The sequence below is a fragment of the Strongylocentrotus purpuratus genome, unplaced genomic scaffold, assembly GCF_000002235.5.
Source record: "Strongylocentrotus purpuratus isolate Spur 01 unplaced genomic scaffold, Spur_5.0 spur5_scaffold_2, whole genome shotgun sequence".
Classification (NCBI taxonomy): Eukaryota; Metazoa; Echinodermata; class Echinoidea; order Camarodonta; family Strongylocentrotidae; genus Strongylocentrotus; species Strongylocentrotus purpuratus.
Window position 1 is genome coordinate 12,838,076 of NW_022145605.1, and position 20,831 is coordinate 12,858,906.

The 20,831-nt window shown below is 35.5% G+C and overlaps 2 protein-coding genes across 2 annotated transcripts; one reads left to right on the plus strand and one right to left on the minus strand.

Moving 5' to 3' along the window:
• Nucleotides 1–561: 561 nt before the first annotated feature.
• Nucleotides 562–2,916, plus strand: LOC593211 (leydig cell tumor 10 kDa protein). Its single transcript, XM_792699.5, has 3 exons — nt 562–770; nt 1,426–1,481; nt 1,825–2,916. The coding sequence occupies exons 1-3, from the start codon at nt 662–664 to the stop codon at nt 1,957–1,959; spliced, it is 300 nt and encodes a 99-aa protein (XP_797792.2). The 5' UTR covers nt 562–661; the 3' UTR covers nt 1,960–2,916.
• A 436-nt stretch (nt 2,917–3,352) lies between these two features.
• Nucleotides 3,353–17,529, minus strand: LOC593191 (nucleoporin GLE1). The gene is made up of 16 exons (XM_011668736.2): nt 16,611–17,529; nt 15,735–15,919; nt 15,185–15,281; nt 13,500–13,709; nt 12,911–12,978; nt 11,934–12,103; nt 11,197–11,310; nt 10,346–10,519; nt 9,868–9,986; nt 8,963–9,172; nt 8,077–8,267; nt 7,454–7,577; nt 6,591–6,695; nt 5,934–6,016; nt 5,326–5,389; nt 3,353–4,769 (listed from the first exon to the last, which is right to left on the minus strand). Exons 1-16 carry the CDS (start codon nt 16,698–16,700, stop codon nt 4,701–4,703), a joined length of 2,073 nt encoding a protein of 690 aa, XP_011667038.2. The 5' UTR covers nt 16,701–17,529; the 3' UTR covers nt 3,353–4,700.
• Between the last annotated feature and the right edge of the window lie 3,302 nt (nt 17,530–20,831).

Sequence of the window (20,831 nt, forward strand, 5' to 3'; positions counted from 1 at the left end):
TAGGTCCAGACATCTTCCTCCAGCAGGTGACATATAGGACAACCACCAGAAAGCTGGAAATCTGCACTATTAGAATATGTAATTAGCTGAGACTAAGAAATGTCGACCAAATATTTAGGCGCCTTAATTGACAGTTAGGCACATGACCAAAGTTTTTGGATATGCACGGATGTACTGCCATGCAGTGTGCCGCGAAACTGCCGATAATTCCAATATTTTTAGAATATAGAGTTTTTACTCATTTCATTGATAATATTATTTTGAAATAGACGACAAAAAAATTATCAAAAGTTCCACTATGTACCCCCCCCCCCCCCCCACTAAAATATATATATGTTTCAGAATGATATACATAATGGGAAACTAGGGTTAGTGTTAGGATTAGACAATGAGAGATTGAAAGAAAGTGTAATTATAAAACGATACAAGGAATTTCGTTTTCGTTTTTATTTAGCGGGGGGGGGGGGGGGGGGTACATAATAATGATGATGATAATAAGAAGCATCTAAAGAGAATGGGCGCTATTTGTTTTTCTTTTCTCTTTTACCTTTTCGACGACACCGTTAGTAAACGTTGATCTCTTTTTCTCTAAACTTCTGAACTTCTGAAGTGTTCACTTTTTAAACAGTGTCGGGCTATATATATAGATAGCTAAAACAAGATGGTCCAAGGAAAGGTCAAAACAAAAGTTCAAGTCCCAGGAAAGGCTGGTCGAAATAAACAGAAATATGCGCATCAGAAGAAGAAAGGTCACCCGAAGCAGAAAGGAGGTAGACTAGATCTACTCTATTTGTTTTGCATTGTCCGATACGTTAGAATTCGTGTAGTGTTTTCACCAGTGGCAGGTGGGCCTCCACATGTTGTTGTGGGAGGGGGTGTATAATTAATGAGACATATTGTTAACAGAACTTAAACACGTATTTGTGTTGAAAATAATTACAACATTGTGTAATTAAATTTAAGGAGCCTGACTAGGCCCTGAGCTGAGATGAGAAGACGGTATGCAGTCACTACAGTAGTGCCCTGGCCAGCTAGTTTTTTTGTTGTCAGTTGTGTACGTACAGGTGAAAAAAGGAGCAATTTTTATCAAAAGAAAGGGGGAAAATTAAAATGGAATGGCAAAATTAAGGAGCAGAAAAAAGGAGAAGAAGAAAAAACGAGAAGGAGGAAAAGGAGGAAGAGAATAAGAAGGAGGCGGAGGAGGAGAAGAAGAAGAACATGAATATGATAAAATGATTATCATCTGATTATTCAATTTCAAGTTAACTTGCTCTTCATGTATTGTGAAGTGTTTCTGTGTTTGTGAAGAAGGTATTTTTTTGAACTGTTAATGAATAGGTCTTCTGAGTCTGATAAAGGATGTCCTTAATAAATTATCATTTGTATTTGTTTCAATTCTTTTTTTTTCTTTTTTTCTTAATTCAGCTCGATACATTGCTCCTAAAAAAGCACGGCAGATTGAAGCTACTAAACTGACGAAGGTGAGAACATATTTTCAAATTTCTTATGCTTTATAGATTCCTGATTTATTAAGTTATGGGAAATGATAGTATTAATAAGTAGGCTTTAATAGAGAATAAAGGAGATTAGAGATTGTAAGTTTTTTTGTTTTTGTTTTTGTTTTTCTTGGGGGGGGGGGGGGGATCTGATAAAGGATAAGAAAGTAATTTCTATGAATTTGTGATTCATATTTGCTTTGGTATGTTCTATCTTACTCCTGTTCACATATTATAGTATATGTACGAGTGATACAGTGTAAAATAATCTACAGAAATGAAGTGAGATTTACATAATGTCTTTGTTACCTCCCAATTTTTCTGGCAGAATATCTCAAAAGCAATCAGCTCCCGTAACGAGCAAGAAATGCTTGCTCAGGCTGCCTCCAAGGAACCCAAGAAGCTTTCGCTAGGCCAGTCTTCATCAGGGGCAGGTGATTCAAAGAAGAAAGGACAAAAATGATCAAGACAATCCGTAGAAATTCAGAACGACAGAGGATTTATAAATGACAGTGGTCCTTACTGACTGAGGATAAAGCGCAGAGGATGAGGCACTGGGAGGACTCGAAATGGTTTTCTTTGAACACCCAGCTTGTGGATCATTTCACCACAATGAATGCAGACTGTTTTCATGCTTGGTGTTACAGAGACCAAAAAGACAAGAAGCATGTGTTAGAAGGATCACAGAAGAAGGAATATAGTACCCAGATACAGTGGAACCTTGTCATAAAAACACTTAAAACAAAATCTCATGATACTAGCAGGACAATATGACTGGTCCCACTGCTTGTCTTCTATGTTCTTTCTTTCTTTTTTCTTGAGCCTGATGTAACACTCAAGGTGTTTTTCCTTGTCCCACATAGATTCCTATAATGAGAGTATATGGTATTATCAATTTGAAATCAGACCCAAAGGTGGGAGAATTACATTTCTTTGTTGAACTTGTGCCCAGGAGCCTGATCCAGATGACTTTTTAGAACATCTTGAAACCTTTTTGAGTGATGGCTCTGGATTGCAAGAAAAAAGATGAGCATCCACTAACAATTGTGCCACAATGGAAAAAAAAGGGGGGAACACCTATTTCTTCTTTTGTTTGTTTTTAAGAATGAGTTTCTTGACTTAGTCAATTTTAAATCCATACATCTCTCGTCGTGTGCCAACCCTTTGATCAGTCAAGTTGGCCATTTGTATGTGCCTTTCAATGGTTACATGTGCATTCTTTTCAGTTTTCATGTCTACATGAACATTCAGCACTGTTATTTCAATGTTTAAAACAAAAATAGGAGCACTTAAAACCAGACTTTGTACACTATTTTAAGTACTCCCTTTATTCACAATTCTAGAGCTAGATTTCTCCCATGTATTTTGTTCACCATTTTCTCACTGACCCGTTACAATTAAATGTCCATTGATTACTAAATTGAATTGTCTTCCATGATTTTCATTCAACAGCATTTTTGTGTACACCATGTTATTCTAATCACACTTGAATGGAGAATACATTGTGTCAATCATAAGTGAAAGAACGTAATTAAATCAGAAAATGTCACTCTCCGACTTTAATGTTCTTAACCCTAATATGCCCACAATTCTATCTTTCAACGACCGTATATACCAACAAAAGCTTTACCATTTGGTGCATGTGCGAAGGTTAGTGGAACTTAAGTTATATTTTCCTTGACAAAACATTCCCAAACAGGCATTAAAATGTAGGAATATACGGGCATTGAAACACAAGTTCATCACAGTGCTTCATAGATATTTTTATGTATCATTAGTTATACATGTATGTGAAAAATTGCATGTATTATATTATTAAAAAATATATAAATATCGGTACAGTGATAACTCTGACATTCTTGTTTGTAATGGTTCATTTTATTCATAGATTTTTCTGAGAAATATTGACAATACATACATTTTCAAGGCATATGTCAGATTACACATCACTGCCTTGTTATGAATTCTTCTCAAAGGCCAAATTTGCACTATTAGTAAAGAACATTAAACTGACATACAACGTTGACCTTGATGCAAGTAGGAAAATAAAGTGAATTATTAGGTCCCAACTTAGTGCCAAGCATGCCATATTGTATGCAAGTCTGGTGAATTGATTACATATAGCCTCATCACACGTTTTGCAAAGTCAGTAATTAGAGGTAATACACACGTACCTGATAATTTAAATAAGGAACATCCCCAAATGTTACCCCAAACATATAGTTGTACAGCTAAAAAGAAAATTTGGCAATTGGGCCCAATTTTTCTTATCCTTCATAATATGTATATTTTGCTAAATCTATGGTCTTGATCAACATTGTGGTTAATCATCATTCGCCATTTACTTAGACAATTTCTTACTTATTCTAAGTATTGAATTGAATACTGGCCCTGGGTCCAATCTCATAAGTTGCGATTGATCCAAACCAATCACAAGTCCTCTAACTAATTGCAAGTTTACAGTCCCCAATCTCTTTTGTACATAGTTGCATTTGATATCAATCGCAAACTGTTAATAAGACGGGACCCTGCTTTGCCGAACACCCAGAAATAAAGATATTTGAAATTAATTGAATTACAGGTAATAGAATTGGACAAAGTAAATACAAACATGAATTTTTGAAATGTACATGATACATGTATAATACACTATTTGAATGCTAATACTCTATTACACCAGCATACAAGTGTCCTTGCTACCAAATAATTTGAAATGCTATTAAAGATAATTCATAATTTTCTGCTTTCTCAATTAATAAGAGATCATAAGTTTATAGTAGTCATAAATTGAATAATCTTGAATCAAATCAAATAACTGTATTAAGGGAATTTTTAACTGATTTAATATTTTTCTCTGTTCTACCCAATCAAATTTGATAAAGCTATATTATCCACTAGTCCTCTGTATTGAAATCTTGAACCTGAATACTTTCATCATGATGTATTTAACATGGACAAAAATATATCTTGTTGTAAGACTCAACAATGACAGGGGTCCAATGCCGATAGCCCCCCCCCCCTTCCCCCAATTTTACTCTAGTCGGGACCCACTGCACCCCCCTCCCCTCCAATTTCAAAACATAAGCTGGCCTAGTGCAAACAGAATTCAATTTTTATCCAAATCCCCAGAAATGGAGCGAGTGTGAAGCCCAGCTTCATGATGTTTCTGCAGTAATGGATGCCAGGGAAAGATATTTTGTGGGGTCATGACCTCCAGAAGTCCGATGAAAGGAAACCCTTGGGAGGTGGTACTCTCTGTCTCTTGAGACAATCCTGAAATTAAAAAACCACAGATCACACCATTAGAAACATTGAGGCAAAGTAAGTTTAATTTATTTCTCGGACAACTAGGAGAGGGTTTTGAACCCCCTCCTCGATGAGTAACCCCAACAATTAAGACTGCCTACCTCAGTACCCCCTACCCCCCCACAAGAAACTTCTCTTTTAAACAAACAATTACCCCCCACCCACAACCAATCATGACAGCTATCCCCTAAAACGTCAGCCTAAGACAATTGCACCTGTACAACTATTGCCTGTTTTAATTCCCCATTACAAAGTTGTCTGAGGGTATTGACTGGCTTAATAATAAATACATGTATTTAAAGGCAGAGGTACCATAATTATCTGGGGTCATTATCTGCGGGGGTAGTTGTCCGGGCTTATACATGTCAAGTAGTTATTTTCTTTCATCTTAAAGTACATGTATATAAAGTTAAGACAAAATACCTAAACTCTACAAATAGCTGTGATTATCATATCTTATTTAAATTTGAATCAATTTCATGTTTAAGTAGTGATGGTGTTTAAAATCAGAAGAGAGTCTTACCTCCAAAAAGCTTTTTAGTCTCATTACTGGACCTCCTGAACCCTGCGGAGTAACAGCTTCAATCCTTTTAAAAATGAACACATTACATTGTTTAGGTCAAACATCATCAATCTAACTATAACATCTTCATTACAGATTTTTTTGTTTTAATTTATCGTTATATCTTCATAAAAGAGTATATGATAAACTTTAAAGCTCTGCTCTACTAAACGAGCACATACCAGCCATTTGTCCTGTTTCAATACCACTTGCCATTAAGGTTGAGTCCTTCGACTTCAGGTGCTACCAATGCAAATCCAATCTCCAATCCTGACCCTTACCATAAACCTAACCCCAATTCTAACCCTAACCTTAAAAAGAAGTGTCCTATATTTCTTTATCTATTTTGCTTATAACTAAAACCGAACTAAACATATTTATTTGAATCCTATTCATTAGGCATATAAACTATATTCATATTTTAATATAAGGAGTACATTTGGGGGATTCTGTACACATTTTCTTTTTGACATTGCCAGAAATCGAGATATCCTTTAAAAATTCATCAACCTTCATACGTAATAACATGAAAGAATTCATGCTTTAATATTTCCACTATTTGAACCTACTTTGGGAAGTAGTTTCTGTAGATAGTTTGTAAAAGCTTGAAGAATTGTTTTCCATACGCCTCTGATAATGCTTGACCACAAACCTGCCAAAAGAACAAGAATTTCATAAAATCATTAACTCGAATCAGAACTCACAAATACATTTTCATAGCACTCTGTCATTAGAGTAAATACTTTTAGAACAAAAGGAAAATAAAAGAAACAGTGTACGAATGGTACCTTTTGTTCAGGAATCACTATTAATATCATCTGTAGGAGTTTTCAACGTTTTTTTCGATAGTAATTCTCCATTTAAAAGGTTTGTCAACTACAATAAATAAAGTATGTGACAAACGGAATAACTGATTAGTACACTCCAAGTACAGTATGATAATGCACAAAATAACCACACATACAGGTACATTACTTGGGATTGTTGCATCAGGGACCCGTTTCACAAAGCCTTTTTGCAATGACAAATGACAAAAATCAGTGACAAATCTGCTGATAACCAATCAGAAGCAAGGATTTCAGTAGCTTAAAACAAAAACTGTCGTTTGTCACTGATGACAAGTTTTTTTGAAACCCTTCCCTGGTCTAGTAAAGCGCATGATAACCCCTTGTAATGTACATCTACGTAAAGAACCCATTAAGAAGACAATGATATCCAGTGGTTACCTCCAGGAAATCAAAGAGAGTGGTTGCTGTGATGTCTGGCTGAGGTTCAAGGTTCAAGACTCGTGAGATGAACATCCAGCCTCTCTCTACACCGTGAGGATGAGACTGCACAGAGAAAATGTTGTAATATGTGATTAAAAACCTGAGAATCCTGACACTAGTATACTATCACGATTATTATTTGTTAGCATAAATTTTAGGCAACATAATAGTGCAGACTAAAAAAAAAGGAAGGAATAGTCAACTATTCCTGTTTTCTCTTCAGAAACTAATTTATCGTACCTGAAACTAGGCAAATCATTTGTCACATTTTTTTACATGTCCCTCCATCTGTTTGTCTGTTTGTTTTATCCAACTGCTAAGGAAGTCCTCTCCGAGGGACTTGGTAATGAGGTTGAATACCTTACAAAAGGGCACTACTGCATCGACTTGGTTTCAAACCTGGGTCCTCCCAGTTACGAGACCTCTGCTCTACCACTGAGCCATCGATGCATCAATTGAGTAGTTCACTTCCTTCATCAACAACCCAGAGGGGAGAATACTTTTGAGAATTTACAATGCACATGGGGGAAGGGAAATCATGGCCTTCCTAAAAATGTACTTTTCAATGGCTGCTCCCAGTTTATATATACAGGTAGGTGTCATAATTATTTGATCTGAAGAAGAACAAAAATGCACACTACACTTTTCTGCTTTTAGCAAAATCATTTTGACATCGAAATGAAATTGAATTTCTTCTTGTAACAAGTTTGTGTGTGCAAGTGCACAGATATAAGCCTAGACAAGTAAATTCAGCACTTTTTTTATGAGGGGGGGGGGGGGGGTATGAAGAGTATGAAGGTGTTTTGGGAGTGAACACTTACCTGTCCTCTAAGTGGTGGTGTGGCAATGATAGCTGCATACAGTCTTGTGAATCCTGCCATACGCTTCAGGTATTTATCTTGCTTCTCTATCTGACCTTCGCTCTCATAGCAATATCCCAGAGATCTACAATACAGGCAAAAAGAAACATTGTAACTTTCATAGCAATACCGAAATATCTCAAATATATATGGATGTAATAACGTTATTATTCATCTATTTGCTTACTTCTTTATCATTTTTTATTCTTCAATTGTATGTTGCGTATTAAGGCATCAATCGCTCTGAAATCAAGATTTACATTAGTCAAATCCCCCACTTCTACCCAAACCAAATTCAACAGGTTCATGAAGCCCGATTCTAAAACTGACCCTAACTTTAAAAATTATTGTTATCCCAACCCGAACCCTATGCCTTTGACAAACTACAGTCAGCAAGAAAATTAGCTGGAACAAAGTGCAAAACATATTTGGCATGTTGCTGGTTTAATTCAGATAGAACAGACTAAGAATATTATTATCAACAACTTTCTGTCTCATGCATTTTGTCATTACCAGATCTCAACTTCACCCTTGAGGGGGTTACGAAAGATTGAGTAATTGATACATCAAGCTTGTCATCTTACTTGTAATACTCCTCGAGAGTCTGATCATCCTTTTTAGTCATATGATAAGGAACTAGGAAGGGACTGCTCTGATAGAAGTGATAGAGAAACAGGTCCCCCATGTCAGGTATATCCTGCCATAGCGCCACCGCTATCGCTGCGTAGGCAAACGCTGACTCGTGATTGGACGAGACCTGCTCGTCACCTTGTTTCTGTGAAAGAAAAAACAACAACAACAGATAAGTGTTGTGATACATTAAATACATTCACTTGAGAGGCAGATTGGGATGAAACATAATTTCTTTTATTTATTTATTTATTATTATTTCATTTGGCAAATCAAGTCATATAAATACATCAATATAACAAATATGAATTGAGACAAAATCAATAGAAAACATATATAAATATTGCAATAGCAGGTGCATCCGGTCAAGCTGCCTGGGTAGGGAAAAAGTTATCTTCATAACTATGATCCACAGACCTTTCCCCCCTTTTCTTGCTTTTATGATGCCTATCTCTCCTGTGTAATCATATTGCATCTCCTCAGAGTCGGAAGGTGTTAACTCGCATCATTTATCACAGGATTAACACCCTTTTAAGCCCTCAATACATAAACCTAATAGAGGCTTTTGGAATGGCACTCATATCTGTCATGCCGTGATGCACCTTGCAAGCCAACATCGTTATCCCAGTCATGGCAGAGCAGCCAGACGTAGCAATCTAGCAGATCTGATGCCTGTATAAACTTGAGCTGAGAATAGTAAATGTAGATTAATGTCTTGCCAGCTGGGCTGGGATTAAAACCCCCAACTTCTAGATTGAAAGCCAAGTGAATGAACCACTATACCCTGATACCTTTACACAAGTAGCCAATCTGCTAAATCAAGAATCTCATGATACCTACCACTAGCTTCTTAGCAGCAAGATCCTTGACATAGATCACGCCCGTTGGCTGGGTTGCCTTGACCCGACGGTTGGTCATCTGGACCTCGAGACCCGAGAGAAGGTCCTTGATACGATGGAGCTTGTCCAGGAGATGGGAGCCCGACTGGACGGACACCGAGTTGATGGGCGTGTTCACTGCTTTCTGAAGGTCAAACCGATACTTCTTCACCTGCAAGAAACAACAGAGTGACCACAATATAAACCAAATTTTTTCATTAAAACTGTAATATATGAACAACCTAGTGATAATCAGCTGGCCTATCAATCTTTATGTCCTTTATACATGTACAAGTAGTGCTTTTGTGGTAGTTTTACAATAAATTGAATGAATAAAAAAAAAAAAGGAAAAAGATAAGAAACAACAGAGTGCATTTGTATTTAGAAACAGACGCAATAAGTGATCATAGTACTAGCACCGCTCCTTTTTTCAAGAGCATCTGATACAAAGACAGTTCGATAGGGGGATACTCACATCCTTCCTATCAAGTTTAACAGAGAAAAGAGAGAAGGAAATAGTTACAAAAAAAACAACAAAAAAAACCCAGAGAAACAAAGGGGGGGGGGACAAAGAAAGAAAGAAAAACATGAGAACAATGTTTTCCCACTCTGTGTCCCTCCACATCCATTGAGAAAGTCTGGGGCTGGGACAGAAGAAATTCTCTTAATCATATTCCTGAGGAAACACTTTCATGTCCTCTAAATCTTTTTGCTCCTATCCCAAACAACACAATGCAAATAACTGTAAAAATGCAAAGCTGATGCCCATTTTCTTGTTATGACATTGCAAAGCTGCTACATAGAAATCTATGATGTGCAAATAATGTTAAATTCACAGCACAAGGAAAGTAAAGCAACCATTCTTACATCTTTATCAGTGGTTTTACTAAGTCCCTTGCAGCTTTCTTCCAACACCTTATGTTTCTCTTGAAGACCGGTGTAGTCATTTAGTGCATCTGGACTAACACATGATTCAAGTGGAACAGCTGTAAAATAAAGGGTAACAATCTTCAAACTGTTTCAGAACATACCTGACATCATTATGCAGTCAATTAATCCTATAGACGACAAAGAAATACTTAGTTTTCAAGTAAAAAGCAGGTAAATCAATTATCGGTACCGGTAATCAACTTGATAAGGAAATTTTGAAATGGTGATCAAACGTTTAAATCTGTGACTTGGGTTAACTCTTTGAAACAACTACCTTTTATTAAATCTATTTTCTTTTTCATCAAAACCAATAACAACGATATTAAAAACTAATTGTCAAAGCATTTGAACATTGCAGAACCCACACTCATATTCGACATGACAGAGAGTTTTCAAAGAGATGCAGCAAACTAACCCGTTGTTGATGATGATGATGGCTGGGGTTGTGTTGGTTCTGGTCTGGCTTCTGATTTCTTGGCTTTTACTTTCTCCTTCTCTTGTCTCTCCTTCTCTAGTCTCTCCTTCTCTAGCCTCTCCTTCTCTTTTTCTTTCCTTGCCACTTCTTCCTGAAATTTCCTTTCTGCTTCAGCTGCATTGAAAATAATAAAACATTTCATAAAATATTCTCCCCTCTGTACATCCTTTCTCGTCATATCTCATCAAATAAAGGAGGCGCAAATGGCACAGTGGTAGAGCAGTGGTCTTGTAACTGGGAGGTCCCTGGTTCGAAACCAAGTTGATGCGCTAGTGCCCTTTGGTAAGACATTAGTCCTCATTGCCAAGTCCCTTGGAGATGACTTAAAGCCCTGACTGCTTACACATGCTTTCTTAGCAGCCAGGTAAAATAAACGAATAAACAATACATACAATTATCTTTAAATAAATGAATTTCCCAAATCTCTCAACATAGTTGATATAATTTAATTTAATGTCACCATTATCAACAACCAAAATGAAATAGAAACATTGCAAAAATATGAAATATGAAAATATAAAAATGTATGAAAGCAACACACTATATATCCATTATCAACAACACCAGAAATAATGTGGTACAAATGATATATTGTGTTCAACAGTAAAATGGTTTGTAATGCAAACTTAACAAATGAAAGGCGAGCAAGAATATATACAAATCAATACAATCAAAATCAAGTCTATAACTGTAAGATTAAAGGAGAATGGTAATACTGGCCAGGCCTTAATATCTTTTTCATTAGCTCCACTATCATTATCGTTCATTCAAGAAAATATCATGACATGTACCTATTGCTCGGATGGCCTCTTCTTGTCTCAGCATGAGTTGATCAACGACTGCCTGCATGGTTCTCTCTGAACCTCTGAAAGACTCAACTTCTGAAGCTTCATGTACGAGTGAATCTAGAAGATAAAGCAATGCCATTCACATAAATGTCTATGAAATGGAAACTGTCACAGTTCTCTGTACATGCTGCCGAATTCCTATTTCATGTATACAAACAATAATAAAGATGAACACATAAAGTGCACAAAATTAAGTAGGAGAGTTTAAAAAAAATACTTTGTACTTCGTGGCTGTAGAACTTGCTGGCAATACATTTCTTTAATAAAAGAATTAAATGCAAATTTTTTTTTTTCTTCCTAAATGACATTAAAAATTGATGGCTAAGTTAGGACAACTTTCTTGTTAACAAAATAATGTGCAAGTAATGACTGGAATGCCCTTCATATGAAATTGATGGTGTAGAATCATCTGTTTGGTGCCAGAAGGACACTAACGGTAACCCATATACTTTAAAACAAAGTTAGTGCCCTTCTGGCTCCAAACAGACGATATAGCCTCAATATCACAGAGGAACATATTTTAACCATGGCCCCAAATATGTTTTTATTAAAGAAGAAGAATTAAAGAAGAAGTAAAGAAGAAAAAAAAAGGGTTACAAAATATAAAATTACTATTTGTTTTCCCTACAAGTTCTATAAATTCAATATCTACAGTGTACATGTTTAAATGAAATACTCACCAGCCTTTGTACATAATGCTTGGATCTGTATGGGGAGTTTGCTAGACTCCTTGGACAGGTGTTCCTTGTGAGAGCATGATTGGAGTAAATGGACTATCTTCTTAGCTGCTTCGTCCACCTGACTCTTTACTCGGCTTAAACTCTGCTGGAAGTCTTGCTGCTCTTTCGCTCTGAGTAATGTGATGGAGAAAAAAAAAGAAGAAAAAAAATCAATTGCTTGGAAGTTTGAAAATTGCTTTACTGTAAAAGATCGGCAAGCACAAATTTTAGAACTCACAAAAAATATAAGCACGACTTCTTATGCATGTTTAGAACGGGCTGAATTGCGTGCAACGCGAATTTAAGAACCAGCAAATATGTTTTGGGTCCGCTCAGCGCAAAAATAACAGCGTTTACAGAACCCTACAAAGGAAGGGAATCTACCCCTATCACCTTTTGAACTATCAGTTACCATGCTGCCAATAGACAAAACAGAATTTCATTGCTTGTGATTAATCGTTTTACCTGTATATTACAAGTGATAATGAATTAGCAATACATGTATTTTCAAAACCCTTAGAATAACTGAATAAACTCAAAGAGCTTATACACCATAAGATGCTCTATCTATTTGCCAAGTTTCATATGTTTGTCACTCCATGGCCAAGACCAGGGGCGGAGCTGCAAGATTAATAATTAACATTAGCCAAAATGTCATAATGCCCTAACTGTGACCATAACCATGCATGTGTATATGGACATTTTTCCTATGATTGAAAATGGTTGCTGGCCTAATTCTGACGATCGAGCATTTTAATTCTTCAAAAGATTAGATTAAACACTAGACTAAATTGATGTACAATGATAGAAAGCATCACCAATGGCATGGACAATTTTGAGCTGGCCAGTATGCCTAACACTTTCGAAAAACTTAGAAAAGTTTAATAATTGCCATTATCATTTCACAAAGAAGAACAAAAAATGATTTGAGTACATACCTTTTCCTCTTCTCCATTTCATCTGCTTCTCTTTGTTGGACGGCAGCTTTCAATTTAGCATCCAGCCTCTGTGGGGAAAATTAAACAAAAACATTTGTCAGTGATGAGTACCAAAGGAACTTACTTATCCTTGAATATAGGTTTAATATCTTTCAATATGTAAGGAAATTAAATCATTGTGGGGGAAATGAAATAGCACTACTGTAAAATTCAGATAGTTTTGCAACATGAATTTTTTTTTTTTCTTCATGGTTTGGACATGAGAGGGTTAGGGTCAGGCGTCTTATTATCTTCTCAAATAACCTTTGACATTTCCTTGATTAGGGTTAGGTATAGGGTTATGGTAAAGGTTAAGGTTATAATTAAGAGTCACAGTACCTTCACATGTAAGCTGTGGCATTCTTGTTGACTAGGATTAGGGATAAGGTAAGAGTAAGGGTACAGGTAACGATAAGGATTAGGGTTATAGGTCAGAATACCTTCACATGTACCCTGCCACATTCTTGTTGACTAGGTTTAGGGTAATGGTAGGGGTAAGGGTAGTGGGTAAGGGTAAGGGTGTAAGGATTAGGATTAGGAGTCGTATTACCTTCACATGTAATCTTTGAAGTTCTTGTTGATGTAAGAGTCTCTTTTCTCTCATCTCATCCATCTCTCTCTGGGCTTGTCTCTTCATCTGGACTATGGCCCGTTGCTTCAGTTCTCTCTGCTGGGCTTTGAGGGCCACGTTCTGTTCTGCCTGTTCCTGGACCTGCTTGGAGTGTTCCTGTAACTGCCACTGCCTCTCCTTTACTCTCTCCTATGTCAAGATTAAAAAATATAGGGATTTCATTATTTCAAACTACAGTCAAATCTGCTTTAATGACCACATTTTTTGTTTCCCTTGAAAATGGTTTCTCATTGAAACATGTACTAAAGGAACCTGTCTACAAAGACCACTTTTTGTGTTTTCCTTGGGCGGTCGTTGTAGACAGGTTTGACTGTAAAGGTAAATGTAGAAAACGTTATGCTCCACTTCATAAATACAAACCTCATGTACATGTATGAGGCACAAAACAGTGTTTTTATAATGTAAATAAAACTGTTCATCAATTTCTAGTGCTAGTTATATTCTTACCCTTGTTTAACCAGTTGACCTTTAAAAGGCAGGCATGAACACTTTAATAATCAAGTTTATCTGAAAACCTCCCATCTAGTCATAATGGTACATTTCTAAAATACCGTAACAAATAAACCTTTGACTTGTATTGGGTGAATACAATATTATAACAGAGTGCAAGTTCTTTAATGCTAAAGGACTTAAAGCCCCATTGTCCTACTAGCTCCCTCTGTATAGAAAACAATACCTAATTGGTGACCATTGGTCCCCCATGATCCTCTTATTCTTATGTTAATTGAGAGCTGAATTGATGAGATAGCCACCTGTCACTGACCACGCTATGTGGTCTAATCCCTCCTGGCCAAACTAGTACAGCCAGCTTTTAAGTTCATGAGAAAAGCTAAACTAGATTCATTGAAACTAACAGACCTCTTCAAGTTATGACCACTATCTTCCAGGCCTTAAATTTCAATATTTTAGGGCAAGGCCACTTTTCTGTAGGGCACATTCCTATATTACAGCACAAATAGGAAGAATTGGAAAGGGCACACAAAATCTTCAAGGCCAATGAGAGGGGCATTGAGGCCAATCAAAAGGGCATCCACGGCCATGGCGTTGGGTTTTGGATTAATTTAAGCCCTGATCTTCCTTTACTAAATGCTACAAATGTTTTTCTTTAACAATATCGCCCTGAGGTGGTTGTAACAAGTGCATGAGTATTTTGCAAATCTTGATAGAAATTCTTCGTCAAACTCTGATATCAAACAAATCTTAATTACCTTTTGTTTCCACACCAAAACAAAGAATTCATTTATTCATTCATTTATTTATTGTTCCAATGTACATTCAAACATGGAATATTGTTTTGCTCACATTAATAGAAACTTGCTCAAGTAGTTTACATTGTTTTGAACATACAAAAGATAACTATTGGATAAGGTTGCGACTACTCGCACTGTTGACAACCACTCGAGTACGATTTCTCATACTCGAATACTCGGCCGTCACTTGGCACTCTTCAGGCCAACGCTTTTTTTAATAAAAATCTAAATCTAAATTTAAAATAAACACATTGTGTTTGAGTATTCGCCTGTAAGCCTGGGAGAGTACACGAGTACCTCATTACACGGTTATGCACAGCCTTAATATTGGATATCTTTTGTCATTGAACTGACCTTGACAATCTTCTCCCACTCCTGCTCACATTGGAAGATTGCACGCTCAACATTGCTGCTCTCATTCAACTCAACAGGGCTGGTGTCCAAAGCTTTCCTATTCATACAAACAAATCAGAAGAATAGAATACTGTTAAACACAAACGATCTAGTCAGATGACATATTAATAAAATAATAGATCAGAAAACATGTTGCATCTGAGTGGAATGGTGAAATAAAACTTATGATCATTTCAGATAAAAGGGCACAACTGTGACTACGGTAATAAGTCCCTTTCAAGAAAATCTATTATCAGACTATACTTGAGAGTACAACTACTTCTGATATGATTATTATTTTGAGACAAACGTATGATTTTGGATTGAAATAAATAGCAAAAATACTTGGAAAAAAGAATCTCACAGTAAAATTCACAAGATAATAAATTGAACAATCCAGCTACAAGAGCAAGAATTTCTTTCTTTTATAAAAATAATAAAAAAATATAAAAAAATCAGCAGTCAGCATGACGATTAACACGATGAAGTGAGACTAAAAATTTGATAATACCTTCTGCTGTAGTTATGGTCCACCTCTACATCATTGGCCGTGATACTGTCATTTCTCCGCTGTCTAGTCTCTGGAGATTCTCTCTGTTCTTCTCTGACAGGGGAAGCAATCTGGGTCTTAGAGAGTGCAGCGGTGAGCAGATCCACTGACACAGAAGGAGGAGATGAACAATAGGCAACCACATCCTGGACAAAAATAAAAAACAAGTTCAAAGAGCTAGCAGAGAGACGGTACGGAGTGATGATGTTGACATCGAAGCCGTTAACGGAGGATTCCCGGTGTCGGAGGTGATCCAATTTCAGGTGAAAAATGCCATATACGATTACGATTAAGATTAGTAAAAAATTTGGGCCAAAGTTCGTTTGCTAACAAATGGATATATTATAGGCTAGACTAAAAAATTACTAGCTTAAAATGGATAAAAATGGATACGAAAGTACACTAGCGCCATCACTCCTTTATTCATTTATTGCTTGACCAATTTTAAAGTGCTTTTTATGAGAGGAAAGAAGACTGAAGAGTTCACTAGGCTACTAGTACTGGCTCGATAGAGTCCAAGGCAAAGGCAAATTCACTGTGCCAGTGTGCTGTGCATTGTATTCCGAATCCAGTTCCGTATTTTCATATGAAATGACTAACAAAAGTTAGACCTAATCAAGAACAATGTCAATAACTCAATATAATGTTAATTAATAACAACCTATTTTAATTATAAAACAGCTACAGTATGAAGGGAAGGCTCCAGCCTCCAGCAACTTTATCCTCTTACAAGTGACAACATTTTTTTTTAAAGACGACGCACTTTTGATCTTGACAAAGTCGAACAATGTACCACACCAAGAAACAAATACATGGGACTGAAGAAATGTAACGAACCTCGACACGTCCATCCTCGAGCCAATATTTGTCGTAAATAAGGTTCCCCTTTTTTGACGTTCGAAGTCCTTCAAGTGTCGAAGTACTCATAGTGAAAATATGTAGAAATTATCATCAAATGCATTAAAAAAAGTTTGTTTGACCCAGCGGATATTTCGAAAAAAAAGCTAAACGTGAATGCTACGATGTCGTCGAAGTACAAACAAAAAGTAATGGACTCTTTCATGAAAGTAAGAACACGGGCGAGATCGTGAGACATATGTGAAGCTCTCCTGTTGGTCTCTTTTCTTTTCTTTTCTTTTCTTTCCCTCTCTTTCTTATTTCATTCTCTCTTTCTTTCTTTACCGGCACTTAATTTCTGTATTAATCTATTCCTTTCTTTTCTTCTTGCTTTCTTTCTTTTTAAACAACACCCTCTTTGAAACCCCTTCCTTTTAAAAAACAAATGTATTAAAAGTGATTCTTCAGCTCTCTTGATTGTCTTTTTGTTATGTTTTATTTTCATTCTGTAGTAAAATTGACAGAACGTAATTCTTTCATTGATTTATTGTCAACCTCTGAATTGATCATTCTTAGCTGTTGCCAAAGTCCCCTTTTTATTCCTTTCATTCTTTCTTTTCTTCACAGCTGAAGTTTGACGATTTCCAAATAAAAAATTAGTAAATAAGTTATTATAATTTATCACTCGCTCTCAAAAATTACAATATAGGCCTAACACTCACAGCTGTTGACCATATCATTCCAAGCAGTACACAAAGCAATTAGGTAATGAATTGTTCAACTGTGATAGACACTTTTGTTATCCTCCTCATCTGTAATTATGAGTATTGTCGCCATCAACACAACCATTTCAGAACCAAAGTCATTATTACACTATAATCATCCAAATCATCATAATCATAACAATGAGTAATAGCATCTCCATCATCGTCACAGTAATCATTATCATCCTCTCAGTCTCAATCATCAACATCATAATCATCACCACTGCCATCATCATCATAATCATCACCACCATCATCATCATAACCTTCACCACCACCATCATCACAATCATCAACATCTTAATGAAAATGTGTTTATATATTTGTCTGCAATGTGAAATCATTTGTCTTACATTGTTGAACACAAAAATAAAAGTAAAAAAAAAAAAAAAAATCCATCACCATCATCAAAATCATTATCACACCTTATTCCTTTTTCAAAATCACAATCCTTACTTCAAAAGTTCAAATCATACTCTGATAGTTCAGAAAATTCTGATAGGCAAATCGTCTATGTTTAGCTACATTAATTGTTTTATTGAATTCTGTACCTAATTCTGTTCCACAGGACCTTAGTCACTTAATAAAGAAGATATACAAAATGCGTAGAACCTAACCTGATCTGAACACACAATCAAAACTTTAGAAACACAACTTGTATATAAAATGTATATTACATTGAACACATTCATAAGAGTTTTACATACCTCAACCACTAAATTACACAATTTCAGTTGTTGGTTAAAATCCAATAAAATCTATTCATTCTATGTACATGGACACTTCGTCCTCGTATAACATTAAAAACTAACAACCATATCTATCCCGTAATAAAATAACTGATACATTTTAATTTTTTTCTAATCAGGAAGATTTCCTAATAAACAAACAATCTACAATCTGATGGAGGTAATGCTTTCATTGCTAAAGAAAGCCTATCATGTCGAATTACTTCCCCTTTTATCTAAACCGTGACATCTTTTACATCATTTTGAAAAATGCCTCTCAATTGTAGAATACACTCTCTTAGCTACTTAACAGACTTCATAAGTCCATACATATTCTAGGTACTATTTAACACTTTCAAAGAATAATGTGATATAATTGTAGGCCTACATGTACCTATCTTGAAATCTAGTGGAATTTCATACCCAATACAGTCATTGTTTAAAATGTTCACAGACAATTTTGGTGAGTTTCTTATGTGCTTTCTGCTCCCAATTACAAAAGGCACTAAGAAAAACAATGTCAACATCCGAATTTAACTTTGTGATGATATATCTTCCACCATGTAACTTTTGCTAACCTTGTGGTCCCCAACTCTTTGTGCACCCCACCCATACAAGGATAAATATTATTCAAAGCTACCATAGCAATCATCGATACCTATCACTTTCTTTACAATCATATTTGCATAAGGTCAATAATTATTTGCATAGAAACAACTTTTATAAGATCCATTAGCAGGGTTTCATGTAACTCCGGGCATAAACAAGTACCGGTAATCAAAATAAACCTGAAGTATGAGACACAAATGAGAGTAGTATTTTGTGAAATCCCCTGTTTTTAAATTACCTACATGTATCTACCAAGGTATTTTCAAGAAATGCATGGTCTTTCTGGGGGGGGGGGGGGGGGAGTTACTTATGATTTGATTGTGTGGACTACATATTTAGCATATATCTTTCCTGTGCAGTGAACCTATATTATCATATGTCATATATAAATTCATCACACTATAAACAGTCACAAATGCCTCAATACAGCCTATCTGTCATGCATATTCTTGTAATTCTCTATACCAAACATAAATATCTATGTTTGACAGTTTAAATCTATATAATATATATAACATAAGTGTCTTGTTCCAACAAACACAATAAACACAATCAATAATTTCATTTCAAGAATGTCTAACTATTTTTTTTACTTTACCATCATAAATCTAAGAAATTACCATCATACCTGTACATCTAAGAAAATCTGTTAAATTTTCATAATCAAGGTGCATTTGCTTCCAATGGCACTTTTAGGTCAGTAATGAATTGCATAATTATTTTATCTTCTAAAATTATCCACAAAAGACAAATATGTCATGAGTTCAAAAAGAAGTGTATATCATAGAATATAAGACATATATGAGAGGTAGGATATAAGAATTTCTGTTGCTTTTTAGACTAATCCTTTTGGAATGTAAAGGCAAATAGAATTTTAAAGATATAACACATCTAAAGGGCTTAAGTTATTGGTTAATATTGTAAAGTTGGTCACAGAGAGCATTGCCAATCCGGGAACATGTTGAATAATGTAATATATACATGTAGATAAACTCTGCAAAGCGCAAGTATAATTAATTATGTTAGGATAAACTTTGCAAACCCCAAAAGATAGTTAAATTTATTTTACTCAGGTTCTGCAGTATTAGAATAATTCAAATATATGTGTTTCTATTACATGTATTTAAAAGCTAAAGAATTGAAAATTAAGTCTTGAGTAACAAAATAACTTATTTTCATTATTCAAGCAGTACATCTGCACTAAATGAAATTATAAAGGCAATGCCTGTTTACATGAATTCTTCTAAAGTTAAAAAAAATAAATCACAATTTAGGCTAGATTAAGCATAGGAGTACGTCTTTGACTAGTCATAATAATTTAGGAAATGGTGATTTCTAATATAATGGTTTCTGAAAGCCAAAGGTATATTTTTACTCCCATGACATTGACTTCCAGTGTAAAATATACTTTTCTATTTAGGATTTAGTGCTCTTTAAGCGAACATTTCTCATAGTGATAGGAAAGTATTTCATTGTTGTTTTTTTTTACCAGAGCTATTTTCGATTTACCATAGCACTTTGGGGGCTTTTGAGAGCTAAATTTTTCATCACTCCTTTTTTTTCCTTTTCCCCACTGATGACTACCAAGTTTAGACATCAATAAAATATGCATTATTCAAAAGTGAAACAATGAAAATGCACAGAAAGAGACATACAGTGCAACTATGACAAGTGAACAATGTATAAAATCTTTTTTTTTGTCAATAGATATCAATAATCTACATTTGCTTGAAGAAAATAAATAATACCTCTTATATGAGGTTGAAATTAAATTGTCGCACTTCAAAAAAGTACAAAGCCTACTATCATTTGCATCACAAAACCATTACGGTATTGCTTGAAATGAAGTAGACACCCTCACAACAAGTCTACTTTATATCAAGAAATACTGTATGCACCCACAAACAGATGATATTCATAGGCTCACTATTCAAGCACAATCGTCAGTTTCTATTGTAACGTATATCGACATATATATATATATATATATATATATATATATATATATAAAGAGAGAGAGAGAGAAAGAGAGAGACAGACAGACAGAGAAGGGAAGCGAGAGAGAGAGACAGAGAAGGGAAGAGAGAGAGAGAGAGACAGAGAAGGGAAGAGAGAGAGAG